The sequence below is a fragment of the Cnephaeus nilssonii genome (assembly GCF_951640355.1).
Source record: "Cnephaeus nilssonii genome assembly, chromosome: 17".
NCBI lineage: Eukaryota > Metazoa > Chordata > Mammalia > Chiroptera > Vespertilionidae > Cnephaeus > Cnephaeus nilssonii.
In genome coordinates this window covers 25,725,761-25,743,339 of record NC_137088.1, presented here as the reverse complement: position 1 = coordinate 25,743,339, position 17,579 = coordinate 25,725,761, and the positions used below count along the sequence as shown (strand labels likewise).

At 37.5% G+C, this 17,579-nt stretch overlaps 2 protein-coding genes across 2 annotated transcripts in view; one reads left to right on the top strand and one right to left on the bottom strand.

Annotated features, from left to right (window-relative positions):
- The window catches only part of NEK11 (NIMA related kinase 11), a 385,217-nt gene that overhangs the window by 119,369 nt on the left and 248,269 nt on the right, over positions 1 to 17,579 (bottom strand). The gene's annotated exons all lie outside the window — the stretch shown is intronic.
- MRPL3 (mitochondrial ribosomal protein L3) overlaps positions 1 to 17,579 on the top strand; it is a 43,891-nt gene that overhangs the window by 24,683 nt on the left and 1,629 nt on the right. Inside the window, exons 7-9 of the mRNA XM_079795430.1 lie at positions 9,117 to 9,225; positions 14,518 to 14,595; positions 14,827 to 14,904. Of these exons, the coding sequence (XP_079651556.1) occupies positions 9,117 to 9,225; positions 14,518 to 14,595; positions 14,827 to 14,904 (265 nt within the window). The remainder of the gene's footprint in view (positions 1 to 9,116; positions 9,226 to 14,517; positions 14,596 to 14,826; positions 14,905 to 17,579) is intronic.

Below are 17,579 nucleotides of genomic sequence, written 5' to 3'. Positions count from 1 at the left end.
CCCCGGCCCTGGTCAGAGCTCGTGTGGGAGGCAACCAACCAATGTGTCTCTCTCACATAGATGTTTCTCTTTCTCTCCCCCACCCCTTCCACTCTTTCTAAAAAGCAATGGAAAAAAATATCCTTGGGTAAGGATTAAAAATTTTTTATTTTTTTTTAGATAAAGGCTAGAGTTTGGAGACTGGTGTTTTAGGGTTATATTTTATTGTTTGTTGCTTTAAAAAATGTTATAGTAGGCATCTATAATTCCCTCACTTGTAACTCTACAAAGAAGCTTTTTTGTTTTGTTTTTACTCAAAGTCATTAAAATTAAGGCCTAATGAGGGAAATCTAGAGAGGGGCTGAAAGCATGGGCTCTGCTTCTCTATAGAGACAGCTTGTCTCTGGACAGCTGTAGCCTACACAGCTTTCTTAACCTTTCTGTTGTCTCTTTTTAAAAAATTCTTTATTGTTTAAAGTAGTACATATGTCTCCTTTTTTCCCCATTGACCTCTCCCCAGCCTTTCCCACCCCCAGCACATAACCCCTCTTGTCTGTGTCCATGGGTTATGCTTATATGCATGCACGCAAGTCCTTTGGTTGATATCTTGCCCCCCCTCCCTCCCCTGCCTTCCCTCTGAGGTTGGGTGGTCTGTTACTTGTCTCTGGATCTATTTTTGTTCATCAGTTTATGTTGTTCATTATATTCCACAAATGAGTGAGATCATGTGATATTTATCTTCCTCTGACTGGCTTATTTCACTTAGCCTAATGCTCTCCAGGTCTATCCATGCTGTTGCAAATAGTAAGAGTTCCTTCTTTTTTTTACAGCAGTGTAGCATTCCATTGTGTAGATGTACCACAGTTTTTTAATCCATTCACCTGCTGATGGGCATTCAGGCTGTTTCCAAATCTTAGCTATTGTAAATTGTGCTGCTATGAACATAGGGGTGCATATATCGTTTCTGATTGGTGTATCTGATTTCTTGGAATGTATTCCTAGAAGTGGGATTACTAGGTCAAATGAGAGTTCCATTTTTAATTTTTTGAGGAAACTCCATACTGTTTTCCACAGTGGCTGCACCAGACTGCATTCCCACGAGCAGTGCACGAGGGTTCCTTTTTCTCCACATCCTCGCCAGCACTTGTCATTTGTTGATGATAGCCATTCTGACTGATGTGAGATGGTACCTCATTGTCATTTTGATTTGCATCTCTCTGATGATCAGTGACTTGGAGCATATTTTCTTATGTCTCTTGGCCTCTATGTCCTCTTTCGAAAAGTGTCTATGTTGTCTCATCTTTAACATGAAAATAAGTATAGCACCTGCTTCATAGCCATGTTGTAAAGACTAAATGAGATAATAAACAGAAAACTCTTAGCTCAAGGCCTGGCACATAATAAATGCTTAGGAGTATTGTTGGCTACTACCACTATTATTGATATTACTACTTTTTCATTTGTTTCAGGTTTTAAATGGAATAATCTGTGTTTTCAATAGGAAATACCTTTTTAAATGATTAAATAACATTGAGTCATTAGGAATTAAATCATGGTATTTTAAGGTTACCACTTGCTCCATCTAGAATTTATAGAATAATAATGATGCCCTTGAAATAGCTCCATGCCTCTTTGATTTGCTAGACAGTTTTATATTTTTGCTCTAATCTGTATCTCAACAGTCAGTATGACCTGGGATGAAAATATGACCAGACACTTTCATTTACCAGGGATTTGACCTTAGGCAAGTAGCTTAACTTCTCTGGATGTAGATTTTATTATCTTTAACATAAGGGTATGGGACTAAATGGTTTCTAAGGTTCCTTTCAATTCTTAAAAATCTGCTTCCAAAAAATAATCCCTCAGTTTTCCATGAGGCCTAATTCATTCTTATCTATATTAATGAAAAAATAATACATAACCACAGATTCACAGCACATGGCAATATGGTTTTCTGACCTACTGAAGAAAAGATATGGCTGAAGGCCTTCAGAAAACTGTTTAAGTCCTGTCATAATATTGCAGAATTGGTTGAGTTTTCTTTTTTAAAAAGAGCATGCTGCACTCAGGACAACAAATGTGTTCTGGATTTATTTAGGACAGACAGGAAATGCTCCCTTTTATAAGAGGACTCAAAGGAGTCACTGCACATTTGGCTCTTTGTACTACTGAATGAACTAGATTTCATGTCAAAAGCTATAAACTGTGAAACAGTGCACTTTTAGCCGTTCCTTGTTGATAAAAATGTTCCCAGATTTTGCTGGCAGTTTTATGGTTTTTAGGCAGAAACAGAATACCTGCATTTCAGATCTTGCTGTCATAAACTCATCTAACGAGTAACAGCTATGCAGATATTTCATGCCGGTGTCTAGCTGTGCGTGGTGGACACAAAGCAATTGGAAAAGTCCACCGTGACGTACTCGTGGGCTCAGGAGCTATACATCACTGAGCAAATAGGCTTAGACAGCAACACTGAAGTGAGTAGAAGTCGACTCCCAGAGTTTACAGGGATTCCGTGGAGATGCTTTTTCCATTAATGTGTGGAGATGAAAGTAGATGAGTAACATCTGGATGAGTTGTTCAGATGAGGAGGCGCTATAATTAAAGATTAAAATGTATATGTCATATTAGTTCATCATAAATTAAAAGACAATCCTGATGGGCATAGTGAATTAGCTAATAGGGACTTTTATATACATGTAATTTATTTGACTAAAAATTGTCCTTTTGTGTTAACTGGAATTTTTTTTTATCATTAAAAGCTTCTTGGGTGGTTTGCACAATGTGTTAAGTTATAGGCTACAAGATATTCTTTAGGTTGTTGGTTTGGAAATTATGCTTGTATATTCAATACTACTTTTCACAATTAAAGATTTCATCTTACTCCAATCAGTGATTCACTTTTATAAAGAAACCCAGTCTTGATTGTGACTAAGAACTGACACGAGTCTCCATTTTCCTGTGTTCAAATGTAGTGTTTAACCAAAGAAGCTGGTATTAACCTTCTCACCCCCACCTCTATTTTTATTTATTAAATACTAGAGGCCCTGTGCATGAATTTGTGCATAGGTGGGGTCCAGCCAGTCCACCCCAATCAGGCCATGCCAGCCAGGGGGAGGGGCTGTGGGCAGTTGGCCGGCCAGCCCTGCCCCCTGGTTCAAACTCCCGGTGGAGGGGACAATTTGCATATTAGCCTTTTATTATAAGGATAAAAATGAAACCTTATCTTGGGGCATCCTTAGAAAAGTCCAGAGTCTCTCTTCCATTAAGTACTCAGTTGTGGGTTTTCTGATAGATTATGTACAAGTCAACGTTTTTACAGCATAAATCAGCTAAAGAGGAAAAGTACAAGCTTAAATTGGAAATGGTTCAGATTGAAAAACATTAGCGGTATGGATTTTGATTTTTTTAAATAAAGAGATGAAGTACTTTACAGCTAATATAGCACAATGAGAAACACTTTTAGTTCTTTTTCCTGGTAATAGTGGAAAGATAGATATTGCAGCAGGAAGGGTATTTGAGGTAGAGGGGACAGAATGAGCAGACATATAAGAGAGTGGCATATTTAGGGATTCACAGAGGAATCGGCTATGATTAGATCTGTAATGGGCAGTGTTTGAAAAGGTAGGCTGGACCCAGTTATAAAAGGCCTTATGCCCCAAGTTAAAGAAATTGCTAGGAAACATTTATGGTTGTTTAGTGTTATGCTGTGTGTGTTTTTTTAGAGCAGGGAACAGCTTGGAATTTCACTCTGGTAGTCATGGAGGAGGATATCTTGAAGAGAGGGTGATGTTCAGTTCTGTTTCTGAAACATTGTAATTGAATGGCTGAGGTACTCCTGTTTAGCTGTGGTCCAACCATCTGTAGAATGGGCTGGTAGCAGAATTCTTGCCAGAGGGCAAGGTTTGTGGAACTCCAGTTTATTAGTAACTAGAGGCCCGGTGCACGAAATTCGTGCACAGAGAGGGGTTGTCCCTCAGCCCAGCCTATACCCTCTCCAATATGGGATCCCTCTCACAATCCAGGACTGCTGGCTCCCAACTGCTTGCCTGCCTGCCTTCCTGATTGCCCCTAACCGCTTCTGCCTGCCAGCCTGATCACCCCCTAACCACTCCGCTGCCAGCCTGTTTGCCCCCAACTTCCCTCCTCTGCCAGCCTGGTCACCCCTAACTGCCCTCTCCTGCAGGGTTGATCACCTCCAGCTGCCCTCCCTTGCAGGCCGGGTGCCTCCCAACTGCCCTCTCCTGCTGGCCATCTTGTGGTGGCCATCTTGTGTCCACATGGGGGCAGGATCTTTGACCACATGGGGGTAGCTATATTGTGTGTTGCAGTGATGATCAATCTGCATAGTACTCTTTTATTAGATAGGATAGAGGCCTGGTACAGGGGTGGGGGCCAGCTGGTTTGCCCTGAAGGGCATCCTGGATCAGGTGGGGGTTCCCTTGGGGCGTGGGGCAGCCTGGGCAAGGGGCCTGTGGTGGTTTGCAGGCCAGCCACGCCCCCTGGCAACCTAAGCAAGGCCCTGGTAAGTGGGATTTATTTTCCTTCTACAATTGAAACTTTGTAGCCTGGAGCGGAGCCAAGTCTGGGGCTCCTTCCACGGCGGCAGCCATTTGTGTTGGGGTTATAATTGAAACTTTGTTGCCTTAAGCGGGTGGGCCCGGCCAGGGTGTGCGGAAAGCTTTGCTTCCCCTGTTGCCGGCGGCAACCCTGGCCTGCTCTCTCAAGCTCCATTCTGCCGCCATTTGTTTGAATTTGTTTACCTTCTATAATTGAAACTTTGTAGCTTGAGTGGAGGCTTAGGCCTGCAAGGGCTGGCAGAAAGCTTGGCTTCCTCTGTTACCTAGGAAACCTTGCTCTCTGTGGCTGTAGCCATCTTGGTTTGGGTTAATTTGCATACTCGCTCTGATTGGATGGTGGGTGTGGCTTGTGGGTGTGTCAGAGGTATGGTCAATTTGCATATTTGTCTATTATTAGATAGGATAGCTTCAGGGGACAGCAGACTTTTTCTCAAAGGACCAGATAGTAAATGTAGGTTTTCGAACATTATGATCTCTGTTGCAACTTCTCAGCTCTGTCATAGCTCTAAAGCAACCGTAGGCAATAAGTAGGAAAATATATGTGGCTGTGTTACAATAAAACTTTCATTTACAAAAACAAGTTGCCAACCCCTGTTTATAACCATAGTGAGAAGAGGATCAGAGGCAAGACTCTAAGATCATCTTTTCATGTGGCTGGAAGGGGAAAGGAGCATCTCAAACAGCATTAGGGAAGCAGGAGAATAGGGAGGAAATGATGATTGGAGTGGTGGTGGGAGAGGTGGTAAAGAGTGATAGAAGACAGTTCTTCTGTTTTAAAAGAGGCCATAGAAATGTGAACACTGACTGGATATTTGATATTAAGGAATGGCTAATTTTTTTTTAGATTGTGATAATGGTAATGTGGTTTTGTTCTTTAAAAGGATCCTTATCTTTTAGAGACCCATATTTGAAATATTTATGGGTGGAATGAAATTATATCTGGAATTTATTTTAAAATGAGAGGCCCAGGGCACGAAATTCGTGCATGGGTAGGGTCCCTAGGCCTGGTCGACAATCAGGGCCAATCAGGTTCCTCACCTCTCGCTCCTTCAGCACCCCACAGCTGCCGCTGGTCTCCTGCCATGTTCCGCGTCACCCCATGGTGGTCAGCGCACGTCATAGCGAGCGATTGAATTTAGGGAACACTTTTATTACATAAAGGATAATCCATTGGAATTGTTGGGGAGGGAAATAGATGAGACAAAATAGTCCTTGAGTCAAAAATTTTTTGTACTAGTCTTTCTGCTTTTGAATATGTTTTAAAACTTCCATAACAAAAAGTTATTTTAATAAAAGGCTTTATGTTTGGGGATTAAGGGATTGACCTCAGAGTGAGTTCCAGAGAACACTTGGAGAGAAAAATAGGTTGCAGGTGATGGATGAGAGAGGGAGCAGTTTGCTTCCTTAGAAAGAGGAGAAAGGAATACACTGAGAGAGAAGGTAGAAGAAGCCAGTGGCAGGGAAAGACTCAGTGATGAGAATTTTGAAGGAAGTTCTCAGAGGACTCAGAATGGATGGACTTGAGTGTGTTTCTCCTCATCTCATGGTCATTTTGTTTTATCTCCGTATATAACTGTATCCTGAACCATGAAATCAAAGGCCTTTTCCCACAAAGTGGGGAAATACTGGTGGGTTTTTATTAAATGTCTACTGGTAGACATTTAGGTATTTGTATGGCATGGGAATGAAATTCACCTGGTAGTAATTTCTAGAGATTTATAGAATGTAGTTAGAAACATTAAAGTATGCATTCTCTTTTGCAAGATTCTTAGTCATACCTTTAAGTCCCTCTTCTTAACACATCTACTTAAACTTTTATGAAAGGTATGCCCATTATACAACATTTGGAAACTGCAGGGCAAAATAAAGGAAACGGATCATCTTTTTTCCTAAGACACGGCTATTGCCAGTTACAGAATTACTCTTCTTTAGGTTGGGCACTAGGAAGTATGCTAAGGAAATAGGCCAAGAAACAGCAATCAAGTCTAAATTTAAATAGTTTGAGTTTTTTAATGATTTCTTGGTTTAACAAGTATAAATGCTCTAAACAAAATTTTTTGTTTTTCTATTTTTCATATGTCTCACTAAATTTGGAAATTTTAACGTGTTCTGATTTGGATTTTCCTTGATTTGATTTTTTTCTGCTGTCATTAAAGATTGCATCAGAAAAGGTGTGGGAGTGAAGCATGTGTGCTTTGTGTTGGGTATCATTTGTGGTAAAATGGTTTATTGTATTTGACCTGTGCGTGGGTATGCTAAGTATAGATAAGTTCATTTCGTTTGTTTTGTTCTCAAGTTGGGAGACAACTGAGAAAAACAAAAGAATAGGTACCTGTACCACCCATGGATCAACAGGTGCACTCTATTCTCCATCATCTGAATTAAGCCAATAATTTGTCTGTCATTGTGTTTTGTCCTTTTGTTTAAAAGTTATTTATTGAAGAGGTTCCCATTGTACACAGTATAACAACATGGTGTACTCTAGAGCTAGATTAAAAACAATCTGTAATTAGCTGACAGATAATTAGCACTTTCAGGATACCATTTTCATCTTATAATCATTTACTCTCAAATTGAGCTCAATATCTTCTGTAATTTACCTGGCATGTGTGTTATTGGGCACGGTCATGCTCTCATTTTAAGTAAGAGATGAATCAGTTTGAGAACTCAGAAGGCACCAGCAAACTTTGGTATTTTTAAAACGTGTTCATTTTAGATTTTGTGTTGCCAGTCCCCTCCCGTCTTTTCTTTAAAGTGTTATTTGCCAAACAATAGGATAGGTTCAAATGACTCTTTAGGTATTTCCTTCTTATTTTCCAATATGTCCTAAAATCTAATGTTAATATTTGTTAAGTTTCTGAGGCAGAATTTCAGTAAAATAATTCATTATCATAGCTTTTCTTCTTAAATGTTAATCTTATAATTTTTAAATTTAATATATATGAAACTTCCATTTTAGCTTTTGTATCAGGAATAAGAATTATTTTGAGTTTTTGAGGCAGAAAATAATTAGGTATACACAAGTGATATGTCCAGTTGATTATGAAGAAAGTGGTGTAAGCTGCAGTTAAATTATTCATATACAAATAATATTTGACCTGTGATATGATAATGTTCAGCTGTTAGGTTCTGTACATAATTCTTATTTTATAGATAAATCAAGAATTCAACAAAATATTATATGGGCTTACTTCAACTCATTACTCTGATAATTCTTGTTAAATGCACAGCAAAGTGCTTATGGATATAAGGTAGTTTTCGTAACCTTTTGCTTCTTTTTTGTAAAAGGCCTGAACTATTCACTGTCTGTTAGGGTTGGGAAACACAACTTTAAAATATGTTGACATATTATCTAATGAAAGCTGAAAAAAAATGTTCATCTTAAGTCTATAAAAATATGTTCACTACAGCTTACAATGTATTCAAGCCCTTTTATTATATTTATTATATGATTTGTACTGATAGCAACAGACATAATAATGCTTTGAATCACAGTGTTCGCTTTCCACCTGCATGGCAGAATGTTTCTCTAGTTACAGACTTTGAAAGTAGAATGGTTTTGTTAAAGTAAAATATTACACTTTAAGAAATTGTAACTCTGATTTTTTCATTAGCTTCCTATTCAAGCCTTGAAACCAATATCCATCTGGTATCTTCTAATAGTAAAACAAACATTCAGCTTTTAGGGTATTATTGTTTTATTGAATGCTCTGTTGCATTAGTTTTCTTTTGCTGCATAACACATTGCCCTAAATCATAACAGCTTAAAACAACAAATATTTATTACTTCACAGCTTCTGTGGTCAGGAATCCCAGTAAACTTAGCTGAATTCCTCTGGCTGAGGGTGTCTCCCAGGCTGCAGTCATCTCAGTGTTCGACTTGGGGAGAATTGCCGCAGAGCCTTCGGTCCACAATTGTTGGCTAGAGACATCCTTGCCTCTTGCCTCTGTAGAATGGCTTACAGTATGGCAGTTTGCTTCCTTCAGAGCCTATCAAGCAAGAGAGTGCCCAGATGGAAGCCACATTCTCCTTGTAACCTAATGTCAGAGGTGGCATCTCATCAATTTTGCCATCGTTTATTCCTTAGAAGTGAGTTGTTAGGTCCACCCAGACTCAAGAAGAGGTGAGAACTTGAGGGCATGGGTACCAGGAAGTGTGGGGAGCTTAATGGTTGTCTGCCATATCTCTTGTGAGTACTTTGGAACTTCTAGAATTATACCACTCTTACTATGTTACTTCTAGAATTATACCACTCTTACTATGTTGTTTCATAGGCTTATGATGATAAAACCCCCTGTTCAGATTGAACTCCCTTTGCTTAGCTTGCTCTTGTCTCACAATCTTGAATTAATCATTTTATATAAAATAAGATTTCAGGAAGGGATTCAAACCAGGTCAGACATAAAAGAATGTTCATTTGCGGTTTTGCTTGTATAGCCTTTTCTAGTTATTTAGATAAGTTTTGTTAAAACTCTAAGGTACTATCAAGGAAGTGTACAGTTGGGTGTATTTTATGCTCTGTTCATTATGCAAATTCTGATGTTTATTTTTCTCAGCATTGGTAAAGGTTTTCAAGGTGTCATGAAACGATGGGGATTTAAAGGCCAGCCTGCTACTCATGGTCAAACGAAAACTCACAGGAGACCTGGAGCTATTTCAACTGGTGTAAGTATAACTTAGTGGTACTCTTTTTAATGTTACAATAGGTTCAAACTTCTGTACATATAGTGCTTTAGTCTGACCTTGGGAATCAAGTCACATAATGTTAATCCTACTCAAGGTGGGTCCTAGTACTCATCACACTTTTATGGGTCCTGGTCTTACTTACTTTCCAGAGGCCAACTTGAATCATTTAGTTATTCCCTACATTCCTACAGTAAGTATTCTAAATATTTTTCTGCCTACTTTCTCATTCCCATCTCTGACTCCCCTCTTACACTCTGAAGTCAGCTGCAAGAAATTAGGGATTAGAATGCCTTTTCTTCTGGTTCCTTCACAGACTTATTTTTCCTTAAATGGCAGTTTAAGGACTGCCAAGGATAATATAATGGTGAAGGACTTTGTATTGCTAATTCAGATCTACTCTCCCAGAGATTCAGCATAAAGTGCTGGGGGGAGTGAGGGGGTGTAATTTATTGGAGCATCGTAGTAATGCAAGTTTAATCTCTAAAGCTTGATATATATGTACTGGTATATCAAGCTTAAGTGGGAATATTTCTACTTTCATAAGAGGAACACAGATTAAAACCATTCTTGAGTTACTAAATTCTTATGTAGCAGAATGTGTTATGAAGCTTTGATTTTTGCCACTGTGTTAGTAAGGATATAGGGGAACAGGTTCTTATGCGTTGCTGGTGGGAATACAAACTAGTGTATCTTTCGTTAGGGATAAAATACAGTATAGTGTGGCAATATCTAATAGAACTACACAGCAATGCTACTTCTAGGTATTTACCCTGAAGAAACTCATTTTCACAAAATTCGCTATTGCAACATTATTTATACTATAGGCATAAATGTCCATACCTGGGAGTTTGGATGAATAAAGTATGGTACATCTGCTCAATAGAATACTATGCAGCTGAAAAGAGAATGAGAAGGTGATTTCCAGGATATAAGGAAATGCACATGTTACCTGGTTGTTTTTGCGAAAAGGAAGGACCTAAAAGATAACCCAGAAACTGAGATTGGTTACCTATAGGAGATGGGAGGGAACAGTATGGAAGGGCTCAAAAGTGGTAAGAGACACTTCCACAGATACACTTCTTTAAATTTTTATAGTTGAAACTATGTTAATGTTTTATGTATTCAAAATAAAATACAAAGAAGGGGGAATCCATAATGGAATAGAATTAGAAGATGAACCTAACTGTTTGAAATGAATAACATAAGCTCACCAAACAGGGGGGGAGTAACTCAAATAACTTTTGAACACAGTATTTGGCCATATGTCCTGAGTATAAATTAAAAAGGTACTGTGCATAGGTGTTGAATTCTAATTATGTTTATTTGCAACTAGAGGCCCGTTGCAGGAAGATTCCTGCAAGAATAGGGCTTCCTGCTGCCAGAGCAAAGCAGAGAAGGTAGTGAAACCCGCTGAGGCAGGCTTCCCTCCCATCTCCGCCACCGCTTCGCTCCCTTCTCCACAGCTTCGCTCTGCACCTGGGTATGCAAATTAACCGCCATCTTTGTTGGGTTAATTTGCATACTGATTGGCTGGTGGGTGTAGTGGAGGGATGGTCAATTTTTATGTTTCTCTTATTAGTGTAGATATTAGGTAGCTATTCTGAAATAATTTTCTGTGAATTTAAGGTTGAGAAGATAGGTAAATATATTACTAATGGGAGCCACATTTCTCACTGTTAGAGAAGGGTATTAAGTTATGAAAAGGAAGGAAATTAAAATGAACCCTATAGTGTTGAATTCCAGTTGTAGGTATGAGTATATATTTACTATCTATTTATGTAAAGAAAGGAATGGGTATAAATATATTTTAGCCGCTGAAAGGGCGTAAAAACAAAAATATTCCATAGCAATGAACACAACTAGAGCCTAGATCTTGGTTTCTAAACACCAGCTTGTTCAAGAAATTAAGGAAGTGCTTTTAAAATGATACGTGAAAAGGAGCCAGGATCCAGCTACAATTAGCTCCCACTTGCAAAAAAAAAAAAAAAAAAGAGAGACAGTTTGATTTGAAAACTTAAAAAAAAATGAAATAGGATCAATGAGTTCACACTGATACAGATAAATAAAATAGATTAATAAAATAGATTAATAAATGGAGAAAAGGGACTGTTCTTCCTTACACTATAATCTCAGCTAATAAGTGTGGAAGGGATGTTGGAGTTAGAATTTCACTTTGATGGCCATCAGAGGAATTATCAATGGATGCTAAAACAAGTGGTGAAAGCTTGGTGGACCTTAAATGTTTACATAGTCCCACAACAAGTTGCCTATTAATTACAAAAGGGAAAATAATAACCTTAGAGTGAATTAACTGAGTGAACACATCCTTAACTAACTGATCAATGTTATACATCACCAGTAATTGAACAAAACAACACAATGTGCCTCCTGAACGGATTCCAGGAAAAGAACACCTCATCACTTCTGTGGTGATTCCCATCGAAAATACATCACCCGAATCTAATCGCAGGGAAACATTAGACAAACCCCAAGTGAGTGATAGTCCACAAAATAATTGGTTTGTAGCCTTCAAAAATGTCAAGGTCATGAAAGACAAGGAAAGGCTGAGGAGCTGCTCCAGATTTAAGGAGACTAAAGAGACATGACAACTATGTGTTATTCTGAAGTGCATGTGAACTTGGGGGGAAATAACGGTAAAGAACATTATTGGGACAGTTGACAAAATTAGAATGTGGACTATAGATTAGGTAATGTATTAAATCTTTTGAGTTTCTTAATTGTATTGTGGTTATGTAAGAGAATTAGACACTGAAATACTTACAGGTAAAGGAGCATCATGTCTACCACTGAATTATGGATGACACAGGAGATGTGCATACATATAGAGTGAGTGGTAAAGCAAGTGGGCAACCTGTAAATAGTTGGTAAATTTGGGTAGAGTATGAGAGTTTTTATGTTATTTTTGCAACTTTTTATAAATGTGAAATTATAGTTTTAAATTATATAAAATAGTTATTAAAATGAGGTTTATCATCGACATAAATTTAAGCCTTAAGAAAAAATAGGAGTAAGTTTTCATGATCTTGGGTTTGGCAAAGCCTTATATCTGACACCAAAAGTACAAGTAACAGAAGATACAGATAAATTAGATTTCATCAAAAGTTTAAACTTTGGGCTGCATACAGCTCAAGAAAGACAACTCACAGAATGGAAGAAAGTATTTGCAAATCATATATCTGCTAAGACTTGTATCCAGAATATATAAAGAACTCTTATAACTCAATAGTAAAAAAATAACCCAATTAAATGTAGGCAAAGGACTTGGATAGACATTCTCCCAAAAGAGATATACAAATGGCCAATAAGCACATGAAGAGATGCTTAACATCTTTAGCTATTACATTAATGTAAATCCAAACCACAGTGAGACACCACTTAACACTCAATGGAATGACTATAATTAAAAACAGATAACAAAAGTTGGCAAGGATGTGGATGAATTGGGACCCTTATACATTGTCAGTAGGAATGTAAAAATGGTGCGGCAGTTGCTAAAAATGTTAAGACCCAGCAATTCCACTCTTTGGTATATATACCTCAAAAGAAATGAAAGCATGCACACAAAGACCTGTGCGTGAATAGTCATAGCAGCATTATGCATAATAGCCAAAAAATTAGAAACAACCCAAAGGGTCATCAATTGATGAATGGATAAAGAATGGTGTATTCACACATTATTTAGCAATAAAATGGAAAGAAGTTTTGATATATGCTACAACACGGCGGAGCCTTGAAAACGTTATGCTAAGTGAAAGAAGCCAAGCACAGTAGACTGTATATTGCATATTCCATTTATGTGAAATGTCCATCCTAGGCAAATCTGCAGAGATGAAAGTAGATTAGAGGCCTGTACAGGGTTGGGGGAGTGAACACTAATGAAATTTTTCTTTGGGATTGATGAAAATGTCCTGAGATTGGTTGTAGCAAGACACAACTCTCTGAATGAACTAAAAATATTAAACTGCCCTTTAAAAGGGTAAAATGTGGTATATGAATTATATTAATAAAGTTCTTTTAAAAATTAGGCAAAAGTTCTTTTAAAAATTAGGCATGTAGAAGACTATTCTTATAACAAGTTAATTATTTGTCATGAAATACACTGTTCTGTGTTTGTAAATACTTTCATTAAGGATTAGCTAGTGACTGCCTTTATAATCTTAAGAGTTAGGCCAGTGGTCCGCAAACTCATTAGTCAACAGAGCCAAATATCAACAGTACAACGATTGAAATTTCTTTTGAGAGCCAAATTTTTTAAACTTCTTCTAACGCCACTTCTTCAAAATAGACTCGCCCAGGTCGTGGTATTTTGTGGAAGAGCCACACTCGAGAGGCCAAAGAGCTGCATGTGGCTCGCGAGCCGCAGTTTGCCAACCACGGAGTTAGGGTATACTTTTAAGGAGAGTAAATTTAATTGGGGAGGGCAGAGTCTTTTTTTAGTAATATAATGGTAAGCAGGTGCTTATCACCGGGTGCATTTATAGAATAAACATAGAATAAATAAGTGATACTTCGTCTATAATATTCACAGTTGTCTTTTAAGCTGGATTATCTCTTAATGAGTTACTTCCCCTGGACTTCTGTTATGAGAGTAGTGATGCAAAAGTTTTTCTATTTCAAGAATTAATGTATCCTGAGACCCTTTCCCATTTTAGATGGAATTCAGATTTGCTTCTTGAAACGTAAAATTATTATCCATTATCAGAGCTAAAATAGTAGAGATTGTGGGAAGCTGTTTGATTTATGTGAATCGGAGATAACCAGGGCTGGACAAACGAGCTCAATATTCTGATAATTGTCCTTGAATCATTCTGGTGAAGGAAGGAAACATCAAAAGCAAGGGAGGGGAGTAGGTGCGGATTGAGTCCATTGCATGGGCTGATACGGGAGATTCATGAAAGCAGGCCGGCAGTTATTTGTTCCTTTGGTGGTGTGGCATGTTTGTATGTCCTTTATTTTTCTTTCTAAATTCTCAAGCAGTGTTAGCGCAGCAACTACTCTCGTTACTGCGTTTTTCTCCTAACTCTGTTCTTAGTCTGTATTTATTTTGTCGTTCTGATCTAATTTAGACTAGATTACCCCTTTTGGGGTAGATGTGTCTAAATCCATATTTAGTTCTTTACTGGGGCCTAACAGAATGGGGGAGGGGATTAAGCATTTTAATAATTCCTATCTTAGTTTGCATTTTGTTTTGATCAGAACTGGTTTAAATTGAGAGTACTTAAAAGTGCTAATTTTGGTTCTCTCATTTAGGATATCGCCAGAGTCTGGCCTGGAACTAAAATGCCTGGGAGAATGGGAAACAGAGATAGGACAGAATTTGGACTGAAAGTAAGTTTCTGAAGTGGCTCTTTTTAGGAATGGTTAAATTAATGCCTGAATGCAAAGGCACCAGAGTATGGACTTAATGTGTGTCTGTTTAATTATTGTTTGTTCAAGTTAATGTTTAAACAGTATGATTGTTCTAATAGGTTTTACAGTTATTGAGGGGTGGAGGATACATGAACTGTGTGTGTTATATATTTTCAAATTTTTAAAGTATGATTTCATTTATGGCTTTAGGTATGGAGAATAAATACAAAGCACAATATTATCTATGTAAATGGCTCTGTACCTGGACATAGAAATTGCTTAGTAAAGGTATGTATAGCTGTCTTTATTTCCCATTGTTCATTTATATGAATATGAAAAACAGCCCCTAATTTTCAAGCTACAGGAGTTTTCTGCTAAATTCTTTTTTTGCTTTTTAGTAGCAACTGAGTGCAAAAATTGCACAGAACAACCTATAGTATATGTCTGTAAAAAAGGTAGGACCAGTAAGCAGAGGCTCTTTAGAAATATAAAAAGGAGATTAGGATACTCTTGCCAAAATATGAATATATCTTTGTCATTCCAAATAAGGACTTCTTAGTTTTCTTAAGAGTACTTTGACACCAGAACCAGAAATACTGGAGGTGGAAATTAAATGAGAGAGTCCAGAAGAAAGGTGATTAAAGGTAGACATTTTAAAGAGAGATTCTGTTATTATTACTGGCATTGCTCTGATTGTACTTTTAAGTATTTTCCCTGAAACTATGCATGCTCATTTTTATGTTCAACATATGAAGGAAAAGAAGAAAATAAACATATTGTACAAGATTTGAAGAAAACCTCAGACTCTCAGAGACTTATTTCCATAAATAAAATACAAATTAAATATTCTGCCTGGGATTTAAGCCATTGTAATACGAAGTGATAACTCGTTTTGAACCTCCCATTCTGAAAATAAATTTGTAATAAAAGTTATATCAGCTATTCCTGGAAATATACTTTTCATTAATTTTCCAACAGCAACAAAAATAGGTTGAAATTTAAACCTCAGATTTTTCATATTAGGTCTCTTTCTATGTGTACTTTTATTTCTTAAAATAGTTCTGTTACTAGAATAAGGTACAGTATTTGTTTTAATCTTACAGTAATTAAAATTCCCTTGCTGGCCCTCTTCACTTTTTGACTGGATTATTCTGTTTCTTTTGTTAAGATTGCAAGTGCATAGGCTTAAGTAGGTTTCCAAACCCAGGTGATCCATTCTCCAAGTGACAAGTGGTTGAAGCCAGCAAGTTGTCATTGTATTTCTCATAACATTTTGGCTTCATAATTCAATGTATCCCTACCTCCGCAATCCAGATTTATTACGTTATGCATATCACAACCCAATAAGAGAGAGGAAAGTGGTTATTTTCCATAATAAAGTTATACTGGATAGCAGGTGGATTTTTTAATGTTGTCAAGTCCTTATAACCCCATTTGCTGCATTCATGACTCTAGGCTGGCTTTCCAGCTGAACTCCACTATTGCTGCTGTGACTTCTCAGGTACCACCTCAGCATCTTCTTAGATGCTTCTTGGTAACTATTGGGGATGAATAGGTCAACTGTCTTGAAAAACCATAATCTATGTCGTAATTTTCTGATCTGGTTGTTATAAACAGTTTATAAGCAACATAGACTTTTCATCCACTTTATAAAAAATTGCTTTCAAAAACTCAGCTCTTGAATGGATGGTGGCCTGCTGTCACTGAAGAAAGACAGGCAGAAGGTCCACCAAAGGTGATTTCTAAAGAGGAGTCCAAATATATTTTGAGAAACTTACAGCAGCAGAGAAATGTCTAGTCCTCTTTGAACTGTTACCACACTAGTGAATGCATTTCAACAGACAGGTTTTGATTTTAAAAAGAACTCATCTTGAAAAAAAAAAAAAGTCTTTGAATTATGGTACCTAAACAGCTTTTGTAATCTAAAATGTGTGCTTCAATCATTAAGGTGTAGGTTTGGAGGAATATTTTGTGGGCTTGTGTTTAAAGGTCAGCAGTGTGGTACATCCTTTGAAAACATTCAGCCCACTTTTTCTGTTCTCCCAGGTGATTGCATAGCAGGTAAGCCCTTGCCCGTGGAGAATGAGCGCTTCTGGCTGGACAGGCAGCCTCATGAACATCCACTCACTCGGTGGGAGCTTTTGCTCTCAGAGTACAGGGCTGCCAATGTCTTAATTCTAAAATTAGTAAAGATAGTCCTTGGAATGACCAGCCTGTTTCAGTAATGTAAGCTTTTGTTGTTTGGCCTCACTAAATGTATTAAGGGAGCCTAAGAAACTATTTATAGATAATGTAGGTTCTTATTAAATACTACTCATGTGTGCTCATCCCTATGTCCTCATTTAAGTTTATTTTCAAGTTGTGCCTGGTTTGTGGGGGTTAGGACACACACTTTTTTTCCCCCCCCCACAAGATTTGAACTGCTTTGCCAGTACACATAAATATAAAAGAATTAAGTAGGTAATTGAGGGGGTCTTGGTGAAGGCAGGGAAGAAATAAAGCCAGAGGTAAAATTAAGTGCAGAAAAATTCATACGAGTCTTGCACCTTTGGACTGTAAACTTGCTGCTCTCATCTTTTGTTTCAAATCAGTGAATTACATATTGTACTGTAGCTTTTATAGTTAGAATATTTAAACAGTGCTTTTGCCTAAAATGTTCCTCAGCTATAACAGATTTATAAAAATGAACTCACTCTTCAAGTCATCTGTTAGTAAATGTTTACATTCATCAAATTAGCACAGAAAGTTTTATTGTTGGTTTTATTGTCTACTTACTCAGGTTTTATTTTCAATTCTAAATTGAGACAGTTTAAATTGGGAAGAATATGACCTCTTTTTAGTCCAAGTTAAAGTTCAAGATTAATTGCGGGGGAAAGTGATTTTATTTTCTTCTGGGCAACTTGCTGATAATTTTTTAATGAGAGATTAAAATAGATATATTTTTCTGTACTTAGCTGTTCCTA